Consider the following 16795-nt stretch of genomic DNA (forward strand, 5'->3'; position numbering starts at 1 on the left):
CATACAGTAGTCAAATGGACAAAAATTAAAGACAGAGAATACTTATTAAAAGCAACAAGGGAAAAATGACAAATAACATACAAGGGAACCCCCATAAGGCTCACATCTGATTTCTCAGCAGAAACTCTGCAAGCCAGAAGGGAGGGGCATGATATATTTAAGTGATGAAAGGGAAGAACCCACAACCAATAATACTCTACCCAGCAAGGATCTCATTCAAATTCGACGGAGAAATCAAAAGCTTTCCAGACAAGCAACAGCTAAGAGAATTCAGCACCACCAAACCAGCACTACAACAAATGCTAAAGGAACTTCTCTAAGCAAGTAAGATAAGAGAAGAAAAGGACCTACAAAAACAAAAACAAAACAATTAAGAAAATGGTAATAGGAACATATGTATCGATAATTACCTTGAATGTAAACGGACTAAATGCACCAACCAAAAGACAAAGACTGGCTAAATGGATACAAAAACAAGACCCATATATATGCTGTCTACAAGAGACCCACTTCAGACCTAGGGACACATACAGACTGAAAGTGAGGGGATGGAAAAAGATATTCCATGCAAATGGAAATCAAAAGAAAGCTGGAGTAGTGATACTCAGATAAAATAGACTTTAAAATAAAAAATGTTACAAGAGACAAGAAAGGACATTACATAAAGATCAAGGGATCAATCCAAGAAGGGGAGATAACAATTATAAATATATATGCACCCAATATAGGAGCACCTCATTACATAAGGCAAATGCTAACAACTATGAAAGAGGAAATGCAAGGCAGAAACAGAGACACAGATGTAGAGAGCAAACATATGGACACCAAGTGGGGAAAGCAGGGAGGGTTGGGGGGAATGAATTGGGAGATTGGGATACCAAATTGTACACTCTAAATATATGCTGTTTATTGTCTGTTAACTATATCTCAATAAAAGTTCTTAAAAAAAAAATAAAGCCCAAGCAATTGGACACCCCTAAAATTACCAACTAATTTTTGGAAATGTCAGAGAAAATGGCAAGGCATCGAAAGAAGAAACATGCTATTTCAGAAATGAAAGAAATAACAACCCCATTCGCGGAGCTCAAAACCAAATTCAGCCCATCCTGTGTTCTCTGAAGTGGCGGTGATGGTGATGCCTCAAACATGGCACGTTTATACACACACACACATTTACTTGCTACTTTTTGAAAAAAAATTTCAATAAGGAATTTATTGATAGGTAAGAGTACACAAAGAGAGGAACAAATAACTTTTTTTTTTTTTGGTAAGATATAAGGGGAAAGCTTAAATATATGGAGAGTATTCAGCCTGTAGACAATAAAGATGCAGGTAACTTACCATCAGGTTTCAAGTGCACCAAGGGAGCCATTAAATAAAAGAGAGAACAAACGGTTCTCTAGTCTTACTGATAATGGAACAAAAAAGCTTAAACTGCTGCATGGGGGGACATAAGGAAAACAATTTCTTGACTAAAAGGGCTATAAAATATCAGAACAGGCAATAGAGGGAGTTTGGGTAATTGCCTCCCTTTAGATTCTTTAGGAAAGGACACATAGCTAAGTATTAGTGTTGCCAGAGAAACGGTTACTGTCTAGTTCTGTTACCACAGTAAGCAGTACCTGATAAATGACATATAGATGTGCACCACAAATGAAAGCTACTATTAACTTAATTTGAAAAATTTTCGAGGCAATAATCTAAACACCTCCAAGGTAAGAACAAAGTATAGAAGTTTCCCAAAGCATAACAGTCCTATGATAACATGTTAGAAATAAGTATTTAGTATACAAAAGCTTAAACTACTATTTCCTCTCTAAAATGTTAGAGAGCAAATAGATTACCTTGAGTGATTTAGGCTACCAATGTGAACTGTTTGGGAGGATTAAGAAAAACACATCGACAACAACAAAAGACACATGGTATGCACATTTTTGTATGTACAGGCATCCTCCACTTTCTGAAAGTTCGTTTTACACCACTTCACTTTTATGAAAGACCCACGTTAGTATCTGTTTTGGTTAACCAGAAGAATTCAGAAGAGGATTTCCGATTTTATGAAAAAAGGTGAAAAGCAAAAATAGCGGTCAATGTTTGTTCTTCAAAGAGAGAGCCATCGCAGAGGCAGTACATGCTCAGAGCAGAGAAGTGAGAGTGGCATCGTCCGGCTCCTTTCCCAGGACCTACACTCAGCATCTCAGCACCATGCCCCCAGGGCTCTGAACTGTGCCTGTGAGCATCTGTGCTTTACTTCAATTTATTTTGGGTATCCCTTAGCAAGAAGTGTCTTATGGTAATTGCTTCTTCGCTTTACACCATTTCAGTTTACAAAAGCTTTCACAGGAACACTCTACTTTCAGATAGTGGGAGAAACACGTACGCAGACACACATATAACTCTGAGTTGATATTATATATTACCAAGCAGTTTTATTAAAACATTCATCATCTAAGAAGCTCACCACCTCCTTCTTCTTCCTGGATGCCCTGGTCCTCTGCTCCCTGGACAATATCGTTATCTACAGCATCATAACGAGCTTGCTGCCTGCAAGGGAAAACAAACAATCATCAACTCGGACACAAATTACATAGCACAGTTTGACATAAGTCACTTATCTTTAAAGAGAGTTATCAAGGAATTTTTCAACATTTTTTAAAAGGCCATAAAAATATTTCTTAAACTCATCCAATTAGGTTTAATAAAGATTCCAGATACACTTTCAAAAGATACCTTATAAAAGATAAAACACCTTTCAAATGCCAAAATGAAGTGAGCACAAAACCTGATAGGTTATTTTCAGACATAAACTGTCATTTTTAAGCAGAAAAAAAAAAAAGTTGATTATTTTCAAAATTACATATTTAAGTAGTGATTCTGCCTCAGCTACATGAGCAATAGGACCCCTCAAGTTCATGGGTAACAAACACTTGAAGCTGCCTTTACATCTGCTTGTGAACACCAGAGGCAGGGCTGCCTAGGCCCATCGGAAGGCTACCGTGTCTGCTCCGGGCGCTGCGGCCGGCCTTCCTCGAGCCCGGCCTGCCTCTGCTGGGCGAGGAGCTGCTGCTGCTGCTGCCGCAGCAAGTGTCCCTGCAGCCTCTGCTGGTGCAGGGCCTCCTGGTGCTGCCTCAGCCGCTGGGCCTCCTCCGCCCGCCGCACTGCCAGCCTCTGCTGTTCCAGCTGCTCCTCGTACGGTGACTGGAACTTGGTAACCGGCTTGGCTGAAGGATGCGCCTGGGGAACAGGGAGTCGGGGCTGAGCAAGAGCAGTGGGCCCCCCGGGTCCTCCCTTCATCCTTTCACCCCCTGCGCGTTTCTCAGGATGCGCGCAAAAGGCAGGGTTGCTTTATTAACACCTGTCGGTCAGGTCAACTGTCAGTATACTTTAGGTCCAATGCCACCCTCTGCTGGACTCCACCCCCGTTTCCCAGCTCTCTCTGAATCACCCTCGGCTTCTTTGAGCAACTGATCTTCCCCATTTGTTGCCATTAGGGCAGATGTCTAACATGCTCCCTCTCAAATGGAAGAGGACACAACAGAAGAAATGTTTCAACCTTAATTAAGTTTATGCTCAAAGGCTCGGGTACAAGTGGGCACTTAATAACCTCAGACTAATTGGGGCAATTTGTGAGCTGAAGCTGAGGCTAAGGCTTTTCCATGAAGAGCTAAAGACCTAGGGAAGCTCATTAATTCTAGCAACGCAGACACCAATCTCAGGTGAAGTGGAGCCAAAAAAGTCAAATTTCAGATTAGGGTGAAAAAGCAGAAAACTAGTTTTCTTCAAAGAAACCACAAATGTATGAGAAGAGAGAATTTTCCCATAGAAGGAAAACTGATACAGGAATTCTTAAATTCTGCTTCCATTAAGTGATCTACCACTCTCTCCTCCACCCCCCAACTAACACATGCTTACACAATTCTCAGCGAAGGAAAGAGGTTGCGTGGTTGAGGGAAATTAAACCTAGTGGGGAATTACCTTTGAGGAAAGCTATGAAGGACCCAAGATTGGGAGACGCTTCTTCATGCCAGGTTTGCAACAATCTAAGAGTGCACCTACAGAGGCCTTCACACCTGCTCAGCCAAAGCCTCTAGCAGCTTGGAAAGTTTGAGGCCAAAGCTTCAGAGCTACAAATAAAAGGTGACCAGCATTCACGTAAAGGCCCAACAGCTATCAGCTTAGAGATCGTGTAAGAAAGGTACCTCGCTGCATTCAGCATTGCTTTCAGTTTTTTTAAAGTATCATTTATAATAATGGCTGCTGTTATTAGTCTTACTTATGCAAGAGGGGAGCACACAGTGGTAGAGCCTGAGCAGCGATTAGTTAAACACACTCACCTAGTGGTGTGTCCTTAAGTAATAAAGTCAGCTTTTTGATGACTTACTAACCACCCTGAAGGTGAGTATTCAAAAGCCAACATACAATTTGACAGCAAGTGAACAGTGAGAAAAGTGCCTTTGATCACAGAAAATGAGTCACTTCTTGGCCTCAAGAGGCCCACGTGATCTGAGCACAGACTGGGAAGGTGTGGGATGAGGCGCCCGTCTAGTCTCCTACTCTGTTTAAGGGATGCAGCCGGAGTCTCCCTGGCTTTGCACTCTTGACAAAGACAATTCACACACACATGGACCGCTCCTTCTCTTTTCCCCAACCATCTTTCTGGGGTAAGGTAGCTATGTTACTAACATCACAATAGAACATTTAAATATGTACACGTAACATTTAGGGAAATCACCCACATTTTATTTTAGAGATTGTCACGCATGGGAGGGCTTTTTCCTTCATACAGCTGCCCCTTGAACAACGTGGGGGTGAGGAGTGCCGACCCTCCATGGAGAATCTTCATGTAACTTTTAGTCGGGCCTCCGTACACAGGGTTCCTCCACAGCCTCCCTGTGGGGGCTCCTCTGCCTGCGCAGTTCCCCACGTGCAGAGTCTACCAACCACTGACCTTGAGGTATTTACTACTAAAAGAATGCTTGCATAAGTGGACCCGCAAGGTTCAAACCTGCCTTGTTCAAGGGGCAGCTGTACGTAGAAACAGAGGCGCACCTCCCCATCCCAGCCGAACGGTTGGACGACCTCGTACCTCGGCGTGAGCCTGCCCTTCCAGAAGTTTGGCTTCTCTTTGCTCCCGCCGTTCTGTCCACTCCCGGTCCTGCTCCTCCGGGGACGGGTCGTGCTCCTCCTCAAGGTGCTCAGCCTGCCCCACCTGCTCCATTGCCTCCTCCTCCAGGGCCTTCCTGTGCTCCTCCTCCACCTGCCGCTCCTCCGGCTCCCCGGGTCCAGCTTCTGGCCGGGGCAGCTCTGCAGGAGCCTGGAATTCTGCCTCCTTCGGGCTGGGAGGGTAAGGTTTTGCTTCCTCTGTTCTTCCAGGGACTGCTTCATGGTTCTGCCACACTTGGCTATTTCGAGACACCTAGGCCAAGCACATCACTGGAAATGACACTCTTCTATTTCGAAAGTAGTGACAGAATTTCTTTATTACCATGTCTACGGGGTTACAACATAAGTAAAATCCTGGAGCCTAGAAATATAGAGTCCTGACTGAAAAGTATGGCTGCAATGGAGTCACTTAACTCTTCTCACTGTGTAATCTCACCTATAAAAGAGATAACATAAGCAAAATTTCATCGTGGAAAGAATACTGTAGGTAACCTAAAAGCAAAGCCACATCTCAGCTACCCTTAAAAGCAATCTAACTCCTGTTCTCCCTTAGGATAAAAAGGGAAAATCCTTCACACTTCAAGTGACCAAATAATTTTTCTTCAATGTAAATTTTGTTTTCAATAATTATTTGAAAACAAAAGGATACAATCAAATTGAAGATGAGTTAGGTTTACTTTTTGTTAGCTAATATAGAAAAAGAATATCATTACTAATGGGCATTCACGTTAGTTAAAATAGTGCCCATTAAATCAGGTACAATTAAACATTTTTAATGTATTAAAGTAGTATTTGTTTGTAAACCAGAGGAAGTCTTCTGTGAATATTTTGTATTATTAATGCAGAAAAGTCTGAAGAAAAAAAAAAGACGTCTTTTTACAAAGAACTACTCTTCTAAAATTGGCTGATTTAAATCAGTTTCCTCTGCAAGTTTCACAGATTTCTTTATGGTCTTCACTACTTACAAAAGAGGGGCAAAAGAGAGATGATATAATATCAATAGGAAAATGTGTCACTGTCCCCCCTCGCATCAACCTTCTTTATCAGAAAGAATACCTTCTTTGGTCAGATTGCTGTCTCATAATTGAAATAAATGTGAAGCCCTCTTCTTAAATTAGCAGAAACATAACTGAGAAACTGGATTGTATAAATAAATGAATAAACCAAGAAAAAAGTCCTTTCTCAGACATCTGAGCTTTTGGAGGTATACATTTTACCAAGTCCTCGCATACTTGGCAAGTCTGAATTGATACCGCCCTTGCTTTATAGAAATATTTCTCTAAAGAACTCTAAGTGCTTTCAAACACCTGTCATTCATCTCCACAACATCCCTGTGAGAAAGGTTAGAGCAGATAACTATTATCTCTACCTCACAGATGAAAAAGCAAAAAGTCTGAGTCATGAAAAGATTAATCCTGTAAACTGGTAGTTAAACTTGGATAGAGAATAGAACCAATTTCCACACCAGGGCTCTGGTTGTGTTTTCCTAAGTTAGGAGCAACATAAGACCCAGACAGAGAACAAGCAACCAGGAGGATACAGAACCTGCCTGTGAAGGAAGGCTTTGCTCAGCCTGAAGATTCAGATGAAGTCCACTCACATTGACTTAATCATTCCCATAAGATGATAAGAAGACAAGTTGGGGCAAGCCTTCTCAAACATTCATTGTTAAAAATGACTTTTGTCGGGGGAAAGATAACCATACTTGCTTTTTATTACAGGTACCATTGCAAAAACAACTCCACAAGAATTAATCATATGGGTGACACGACTTTTGATGCTCCACTTGGGAGATATTCTTAAGCAACAAGGTTTAATTTTCATGAAGAAAAGGAATACAAAAAGGTGGATTCTGTGACTAGCACTTCTACTCTTGGTTGTTTTATGAAGGCCTTTTAATACAAACTTTGATATATTCTATATGGACCTATACAGCATCAAGTTCAAATATATTTATCAAATATTAATACTGGAGTAGACTAGTTGTCACATAATATTCTCATGATCATTTAACCTTCCCATGCTCCCCCCAACCCCCCAAAAAACCCGTTAAAATACTCAGACATGACAGCTCCTTTCAAACCAATATACCGACCTGAAGAAAGACAAAACTAGTTAAATCTTTTCCAGAAAACAGGACAGCAGTTCTCAAAGTGTGCATCCCCAAACCAGCTGAATCAGTTAGAAATACAAATCCTCAGGCCTCACCCCAAATTAACTGAACTCTAAACCGTGGGCTGAGGCCCAGCTATTTTTGTTTTAACAGCCCGGCTGCGGACTCTGATACATGCTACAATTTGAGAACCAGTGTTCTGCAGGAAGAGTTGGCAGTATTTAGAGCAGTTCATCTGAGGACAGCTCGACAGGGAAAGTGACCAACTACAGATGACCAGTTCACACCTCTTACCTCCCGAGGCTCCCCAGGTGACTTGTCCCTTGCTGTGCTGTCACCTTGTGGAGGATGTGCCACCTGGGTAACATTCTGCTGCTCTGTTTGTTCTGGTTTTCGAAGGCTTGGAATCCTATTCAGAGTATCTTTCAGTTGTTTATATTCTGCAACTTGAGTCTGCATGCAAATTGCACAATTGGATTCCAAGTTGCACAATTTGAGGAGGGAAAAAGATATCATTCATAGCTGGTTCGCTAGACAAAAATATTACACCTAAATGCAGGAGAGGAAAGATCTGCAGATTGTTTCCATGCATTAGCTATACTTACTTGGACATGCTTAACCATTTTTAAGCACATGCAAAATTAGAATTAGAGTTAAAGGGAACAGAGAAAAAATATTTAAGGCAGATGTTAGTTTCCCATGCTACATTAAACTAAGTCAGAATTTTTATAAATAACTTTCTAGTATAAATATCATTATTAAAAGTAAGACAGCTATGCAATCAGTTTTAAGACATTAAAATCTATTTTAAAATTCCACAATTATATAAATATAAGTGCAGACATCTTTTACCAATATGGTCGGAGTAATACTTTTCAGCAGAAAAGAACCACAGGCTTCAAATAAGTAACTGAATGTATATACAAAGTCACTCAGGCCACCCTCTTCCCCCAGTCAATTTGTGCTCACGTAGGGCCCCTTCCTCTCCAGAATGCTTCCTGTGTTGTGCTCTGCAGTGTTGGAAAGCAATAGCATAGGCATGAAATGAGGCTGGGTTTTTATTCTTCAATTCCAAATGTCCTTTTCTTCTAAAGCAACAACGGCAGTAATGAAGGTGTAGGACCAGAATATACTCATATGTGTGTAACTCTGTGTGTGTGTGTGTGTGTGTGTGAGATATTTTTAATACAAGAAGCTAGAAAGACAGAAAAAAACCAAATACTTCAACTAAGAAAATCAATAGACTGTTTATACTTGGCTTATCATGCATAGGCACCAACACTGTTATCCTAAAACAGAAATGCTGTGCGTGTGTAAACACTCACTCACACAAACATATACAAAGAACCTAGAAGTCTCTTCTGAACACAGCTTCCTGGCCAGGGCCACCTCCCTCAGTGTGCGCAGCAGAGCAGGGAGTGGAGGCTGGCGAGCCGTGCTCCCTCGGCCACAGCTGTGCACCCGCACGGCGCTCTCCCACCCCTTCTGCCTTTTTCTAACTCACACTGAGGTGGAGAGGCCTGCTCGCTAAACCTGTCTCAGGGGAGTGCTGCTTTATCATCTGTACACAGCGTGCCATGCGGCGAACAGGGGCCCTCAGCCCGGAAATCTATCAAAACACCCGCACACCAACTCTGGAGGTCAAAGAAAAAAGTGACATCCACGCAGTGATACCTTTAATAAGATAAAAATTCTAGCCCTTCTTCTTCCTCCTCCTCCTAGATACATAACCTCTGAAGGCAGCGATGCTGTGGTTCTCAAATATCAGCGTGCGTTAAGGATCATGTTAAATTATGGGAGGATCCCGTTAAAAATGCAGCTCCTGAACCCCCACCCTAGAAATTATGATTCAACAGGTCTGCAGCAAGCCCCAGGTAACTGTGATAGAGGGTGTCTCCACAAATCCCAGCTGGAGTTAAGTGTGACTTTGATGTGAGGATGACCTGAGCTTCCAGCCTGGTTCTGGGCGCTGATCTTGGGCCAGCTACAGTGCTCCTTTCACTTAGATATAAAAAGGATACAATATTATATAACTCAGTAGGTTGTGAATATTAAATAAAATTCTGTATATAAAGTTATTATGATAATCTCTGATAAATTATAAACTCTCAAATTCTACTCTGTTCCTCTTTTCTCCCCCCTTAATTATTACATTTAAAAATCAGGTTGTCAAGACAGACTCTCATAAGATGATTTACTTGTGAGACATACATGCCTGAAACAACAGCTGTTTTCTACGCAGATCTGGGGAAAGTTTTAACAGGGGGGTAAAAGAGCAGGAGAAACTTGGAGGCCCCACCCAAGAGAACCAAAAAGATATTGAAAGAAATAGAAAACTATATGTAAGTTAAATAAAAATTTTTTTCTATTTCAAAGCCTTGCCAGTAATACTCCCAGTGTGTTTACGACAGAATTTAGTTTTGATCATTAAATGAACTATTTCACTTATATTTTTCTGAATTTTTCAAATTGTTGCTTAGTCTAATATTTATGGCTATTATAGTACACAGAGTATTCAAATTGGCTTGTCACATTTTTCATTATGAAAAGCACCCTCATATAAAATAATAATACTTGGCAAAAATTTTATAAGGGAGGTTTTGAAAGTAATAATATCCTCTAAAGTCAATTTAATTTATACACATGTAAAAAATTACCACAGCTACAGTTTTGCAGGGAGATAATCAACGACTGCCTTGAGAAAGGGTCCCATAGACACAGATGCTACAGCCTCTGAGGTGGATCAGGGCCCAGCATACGATTCTTCTAATAACTTTACAAGGACAAAAACAATACATGGTCTCCTGATGAGCAAAGATAGCTGATTTTCCTTTGCCCTTTTCTTTTAACTCTTCCAAGAGGAGAAAGTAAAGACCAGTGATTAAGAAGACACAGTGACTAAACTAGCCTTTCCTATTTTTTTGCTTTGACTAGAAAGCTGTAAAACACTCAGTGTGATATTACTTTAATAAGCCCTCCAACACTTGTATTTGTCCATTTGTTCATTCAGTACGTATCTACTGAGGGCCTGCCTGTGCTGAGAACTGTTCCAGGCTTTGAACTAATGAAGCTTATGATTCTTGTTTTCCTCCCCTATTGACTTGAGATCTCATCTTATTTCCTGTCATTTGACCAAACAACACATAAAACTAGTCCCAAAAGGAGGGTGTGCAGACTGTAAAGCTGGAAGCAAGGGAGGGAGGAGTAAAATATAGAGACAATCATTAATTTAGGTTGCTAGCATCATAAAATCCTATAGATGGTATAGCAAGAGCCAACACATGTCATACAGTGGCAAAAGACCATATATGTGGGATAATTTCTGTGACTCAAACCAGTATTAGACTACTACATGTAGGGGCTGGAGGAGGGTACAAAAAGTCATATGCACCACACTGCCAGTGCAAATAGAGAAAGAAGTCAAAGGTTTATTTAATATTCTCTTGGCTGAGTTTTGAAAGCATGCATGATCTTCAGAATCAGGAAAGCTCTGTCCAAGGAACTCAGTGAAGACTGGCCTTTGAGAGACTACATGCACAGAGGAATTCAGAAATGTTAAGCAGACTTAAATTAAAAAGAACCCACAGAGGCTGCTACCCTTCTAACCTGTGCAGCAGCTAGTGCACTCTTGTGGTCTTCCAAAGTCACTACAAGTTGTTCATGCTCGGAGAGTAAATTCTTATGCTGTTGCTACACAAAAAAGAATTTTACATGTTGAGTTTTAACATTCTAGGACAAACTCCTCCTGGGCAGACAGTGGCATGACCACCCAAACGTTGCTTGCTCGCCTGTCTGTTTGTTGCTGCAGCATTTGTTAAGTTCAAAAATCTTTGCACAGGGAAGACGATGATTAATGTAGTATTCCACAATCTAAAACGTGCTACCCCAATATCATAATCACTTACAATGAAATCACAACAGAGAGAAAAATACCCTTCATTGTTAATAAACCTTTGTAAATAAAAAGCTTATTAAGAGTCAACCATCTAGCGAGAGGATCATTTTAGTCTACTGGAAATGTTGGGATTGCCAGATCGTTGTTTAGCTTATGATGCAGCAGTGGTAAAAGTACTGGGCACGGTCCGGTTTATGCAAAGCCCAAAATAACAGTGTGGACTGTAAAGCAGGTCAAGTAGGGAACGACTTTTAAAGTCACGCTGCAAAGGAAAGCAGGCAAACACTGAACAATCAAATGCTGGGTTGTTTTTTCTTTTTACCTTGACATCTTGCAGCTGTGTGTGCATGTCCTGATGTGCTCTCCTCAGTTGTCTGTTCTCTTCTCTCAAATTGTACACAGTTTCTATTTTAGAAAAACGAAAATCACGCGTAAAGCCCTGGGCCTTTCAGGCTCTTGATTCTATTCTTTTCACATCTAAAGCCTCACATAATTTTTTCTAAGGTTGTTTTGAACTCTGACAGTACAATATTCCAAATAAACAAAACCTGTACCACTTGGGGACGTGGCATGGATTCAGCTGGACAACCCAATACAGTCTGGTTCAGCATTTAAATATGTTTAAACAAGCTACTACACATCATAGAAGTTAAGGATTTTTAATTATTCTTGAGCTAAAAATGAAATATTTCTGTTAATAATCAAGTCCTCAGGAATGACATGTAATGGGTAGAGGTCATCTAAGAGTTTAATCTTTTCACAAAGTAAAAACAAAGCTGTCAAAAAAGCACAAACCACATTCCTCATTGCAGGAATAATTTCCACAGTCCCCAAAAGGTGTTTCAGTTACGAAAGCAACTCAAGAAATAAATAAGAGACAGAGAGACACCCCATCTGCTCAAAAATTCTAAATATACTTTCTTTCTCCCACCATTGAGTTCTCAACTCAACCAAATTCTCCCTGCAACAGCTCCAGGACAGTTCTTTCCAGGGCTGCCATGTGAGGCTGTAGCAATCAGAGTGAAGTCTTAAAACCTCCCCAACCACAAGCAACACTGTTTAGGAAACAGCCTCTTGGTAATTTTCCCACGTTTCCTGTATCTGGATGTTATGAACTGGCAGCCCGTGGGCCAAATCCAACGCACAAACACTTTTTTTGGCCCCTGCAGAGTTGGCCTACACATGGTGTCTTCCACACTTGAAGAGTTGTCACCATTTAAAAATCAAGAATCTGGGTCTAATAAGATTCTGGCAACATTAGGCCAGTTCCCATGGGACAGGACTCAGCAGAAGTTACATGGTGGCTGGGTGACCATAATGATTCATTCTCCAACAGGAGACACTGTTGCGAGTGAGCGGGGGCGCTGTTAGGAACCGCGCTGGGACAGCAGCAGGTGTGGACCTGCTCTGTGCTGGGCAAACTGTCTCCAAAGTGGCAGCCACTCGCTGCAGACAGAACTGTGTCTCCAGGGTGGCCCTCAGCACAGAAGGAAAGTGCCAGTCACTACCCGCCTCACAGTTTCTGTCCACTTTCACTCTGTTAAAGTCCCTGCTTGATCCCTGGGCACTGGCTTCATGATTGGGTTTGGGGAGAGATGGAGAACAAGGCGGGAAATGTGGCCAGTGGTTGGGCTGTCCACCTCCATGTAACAGCGGATTTTCTCAAAGGTCAAAACAGGACACCAGCGGCCATCCAAGTGTGTCATTGACTGGATGGGCCCTTGATCTACACACATGCACACATACGCTTGAAATACCCGAACTTGGTTGACATTCAAAGGAATTCAGTTTATAACCTTAATGACAGTGTCTCCCGTGCCTTTGCTGTGTGACCTTGAGAAAGCGTCTTAACTTGAGCAAGCCTCAATTTCCTCATGTGTTAAATGACGCCAAACATAATGCCTACCTCACAGGTTGTTATGAGACTTAAAAAAGATACCTGCATGAAGAGTGTCACCTGGTACTGGCACATGGCAAACATTTGTTGAGTGCCAGCTATTATGATAATGATAATGAGAACAATAATCATCTAAGCTTCTCTGCCAGCAGCTCACAGCTATCCATATTCTAAATTCTAAACTCCTCGTCATATTAATTTACCAAAGACTACTCGGACTATGCATGTCATAGTTTGCGTCTATCACTATGTGCTTTAACTGACTGTCAGGGACCATAATCAAACAAAAGTGCCGACATGAAAATCACTTATCAAAGTGTCATCAAAGGCACTGTCACGTTAAGTTGTTTGAAGTCTCTGAGAAACTTCTTCCAAAAATTAATTGATACCAAGAAATACTGTTTTCTCTCTCTCGCCCTCTGTCTCCATCTCTGTCTCTGTCTCTTCCTCACCCACCAAGGTATTGGTAGATTCTCTCTTCTGATGATAAAAGCCCTGTCACTTACTATATTTCTCCTTTTGTTCTGTTCCAGGAAGCTCAGACCAGGCCATCAGGCTTGAATTATCTGAGTATGCAAAACTCACATAAAAGTGCCCTCCTGTTTCCCATGGTTCTGATTTCTTATTAAAATTTTACTATACCTGGACTTGGTTTCAAAGAAAGGAGTAAATATAGAGTAGACATTAGATGTGCCTTTTAGGGCTATTACTAAAATTAAATGAACTAAATTATGTAAAGTATGCCAAGCTCAGGCACCTAGAAAATTTTACTTCTCACTTCTTAATGAATCTACTTAATATCAATATAATTAAGTAGATTTACTCAACTTGGCTCAGATTTGAAAATGCTAAACAGTGTATCCTATAAGTCAAATGTCTTCCTTCACCACATAAAGACATAGCATCCCCAGGACAGCAAGTGCTATCTGGATACTGGAGTCTTCTGGTTCTCTCCTCCTTTTTATCACCTTGCGAGGACTTTCAGGGTTCAGTCTTTCTTCCTTTCCCTGTTTTGTTATCTTAATGACTCCTCACCACCTGCCACACCACTTACAAGCCAAGGCCCCTACATGTCTACATCTCTTGGGTAACATCTGCTCACAGCTGGCTCCATCACGACCACCTCAACCCTCTGTAAACTGCCTCAATGGCTATTTAAATCCCATGTGTCCTTTTGGAATACTCACAAAGTATCCCTATTATTCTGGAATACTATTATTATCCTATTATTTTGGAGGACTTAGAGACAAAGCATTGCAAAAAAAGTACAGAAAAGTCCAAACGACCCATCACACAGCTTCTTTCTAGGATGACATTTTATATAAAACCAGGAAATTGCTTGGCACAGCAAAATTAAGTAGAATACAGAAGACCTTACTCGGATTTCACCCATGTTTTTGCAAGCACCATGTACCATTTTAAACCAAATCTCACGCTTCATATTTATTTAGTACCTGAATAGGTGATTGTAGAATAAGCTATTGCCCTTTTCCAGAACTCACATGTACTTAGAAGTGATATATTTTGTTCCATATTACTATGAAAATACTTGATGCTGATGTTGAAGGTGGTTAATATATACTGAAGGTTTACCATGTACAAGTTAACTGCTCTAGGTGCTTTGCATAATTTCATCCTCATACCAACTCTACAAGGTTGATACTTTTTATGAATATCCTACTTTTACAGATGAGGACAATGAAGTGATTTACACAACTTGCCCGTGGTCATATATAAACTATAGTCACTGAAGAGGGAAAGATTCACCAGGGCAGTCTGACTCCAGAGCCTGAGCCTTCTGAAGCTACTATTACCGATTAGTAGGGAGTCTTTGTGCCCCTGTGGAGATTTGGAAATGCATCACTGTGACTGGGGGGAACTGATGGCATTCTGTGGGTGGGGTCAGAGATGCTAAAGGTCTCACAACACATGTAAAAAGAGAACTGGTTTGCCCAACAGGGCCAATGTGCCCTGTTGAGAAACATGAAGTAGTCTATTCTGTTTCCCTAAACAAGCCCAAAGAGATAAGTATAAGTGTGAAAGTTCATAAAGAAGTAAGAAGTAGCTGATAAAGGACCACATGTAATGTAAATCAATCACCAAGCAACGAACAAAATAAAAGTCTGTTGTTCTATTCAAACGTTAGTGTGAGCATTCATTTCCATGCACACTAACTAATAGGTTTCCAAATACCTTTTAGCTTAGAAAGCTCTTGTTCTTTTTCTTGCTGCAGCTGCAGGTATCTCTGCTTGTGGTCATTAAATGTCCTACTGAAGTCTTCCCCTTGCTTGCGGTGTTCCTCTTCCAAGTCGCTGTGCTGTTTCTTTAGCTCCTCATGTTGACTCTGCAAAGACGAAAGCTTGAGCAGGGATGTACATTCTCTAAATTATATCCGAGTCTGTTTCTCGATAGCATGGCCTTTCTCTTGCAAAGAAGTTAGCACAAATGAAGAAGCAGGCTTCGTTTTCCTCAGACTGCTTTGAATTTGTGCAGCTCCCTTGCATTTCCCTTCCACTTCAAATGAATATTTTGGGATCGTGGCCAAAAATAATTTTCTCCTTAATTTTTAACATTAATAGGAACAACAAGAAGTTGGAATTTCACATGAGAGATGGCAAAGGAAAGGATTTGGGGAAATTCCCAGGGACTCAAGTTACTGTGGAAACAGGGTAAAGCTAATGGAAAAATCACCCCTCCATGGATACTCTAGACTGCCTCTTTCAATCTGATGTTTTCCCAGCAACATTTCTTATTTCCCTTCTTTGACTGTCAGCCTTTCTGGTAACTCAGTTTAAAGAAGGGGTGGAAAAGACTTTCTTTCTTCCTTTGGGGGAAGTAACAATTTGATTGTTTATAGAATCATTCTTACTTACATTACTCCTGATCATAATACTATAACCACAATCTAGATAAATTCTACAGTCTTCAAATGCTTAATGTAAAAGGGTGGTCTGCTTTAATTCATGTCTTGCTTTCTTGATAAAAGGAAAGATTCTGGTTTCAATAGAAAGCATAGGGCCCTACTGATATAGGAGAAAAGACAACACTGAACAGAAAGCTGGGGGATGGGGGCTGAAGACAGTGGCGTGCTTTTCTCCACTGTGCAGGGTGGCATAATGTCTGCTGTTCATCTCCTCTGGCCTGATAGAAACAATGCATCTCTCTCTCTCTTTATTTGAATCTTTCTGACACACAATAATGAGTTTTATCCAAGAACCAAGGAAAGAGAATCTTTCAATATAAATTGTGTTCCTGTGGTACGTAGGACACTTATTACACATTAGTAACAGGAAGGCAGCATTTCAATACTTCTACTGCCTTTGCTGTATCTAAGATAAAAGAAAATATCCAAGAAAAACCACTCTGAGAAATTAGATTAAAAAAAAAAAGAAAAATCCTTAAAGGATAAAGAACAAAACTAAAAATTAGGTGACCAAAGAGCCTGATTCATTAAAAAAAAAAAAGTGCAATCAGCTAAATATGTTCTTTGCAATCAGGTGATAAATATGATGGAGGATTACAATTATATATCACTTTTAGACAAAAAATGACTTTAACATGCCATATCACAATACAAACTTTCTGTAAACTTTCCTTAATCACTGAAGTTACTTAGTTAATCCTTTCACTCATTCATGAAGAACAACTTTAAATTACTTACCTTCAACATCTGATGCTGGACATTCAATGCACTGTACCTGCTATTGGAATCTTGCTGTAAATTGAA

The 16795-nt window shown here is 40.7% G+C and overlaps 1 protein-coding gene across 4 annotated transcripts in view; it reads right to left on the minus strand.

Moving 5' to 3' along the window:
- Nucleotides 1–16795, minus strand: part of GOLIM4 (golgi integral membrane protein 4) — a 78154-nt gene that overhangs the window by 14125 nt on the left and 47234 nt on the right. Inside the window, exons 4-11 of one of the 4 annotated variants that reach the window (XM_057739310.1) lie at nt 16730–16783; nt 15262–15412; nt 11494–11576; nt 10883–10966; nt 7571–7729; nt 5092–5416; nt 2996–3236; nt 2462–2544 (exon numbers count right to left, since the gene is read on the minus strand). In XM_057739310.1, the coding sequence (XP_057595293.1) occupies nt 2462–2544; nt 2996–3236; nt 5092–5416; nt 7571–7729; nt 10883–10966; nt 11494–11576; nt 15262–15412; nt 16730–16783 (1180 nt within the window). Of the gene's footprint in view, nt 1–2461; nt 2545–2995; nt 3237–5086; nt 5417–7570; nt 7730–10882; nt 10967–11493; nt 11577–15261; nt 15413–16729; nt 16784–16795 lie in introns of all 4 variants that reach the window. The other 3 variants (XM_057739309.1, XM_057739308.1, XM_057739311.1) reach the window with 3 other exon arrangements.

The sequence above is a fragment of the Hippopotamus amphibius genome, chromosome 6, assembly GCF_030028045.1.
Source record: "Hippopotamus amphibius kiboko isolate mHipAmp2 chromosome 6, mHipAmp2.hap2, whole genome shotgun sequence".
Taxonomy (NCBI): domain Eukaryota; kingdom Metazoa; phylum Chordata; class Mammalia; order Artiodactyla; family Hippopotamidae; genus Hippopotamus; species Hippopotamus amphibius.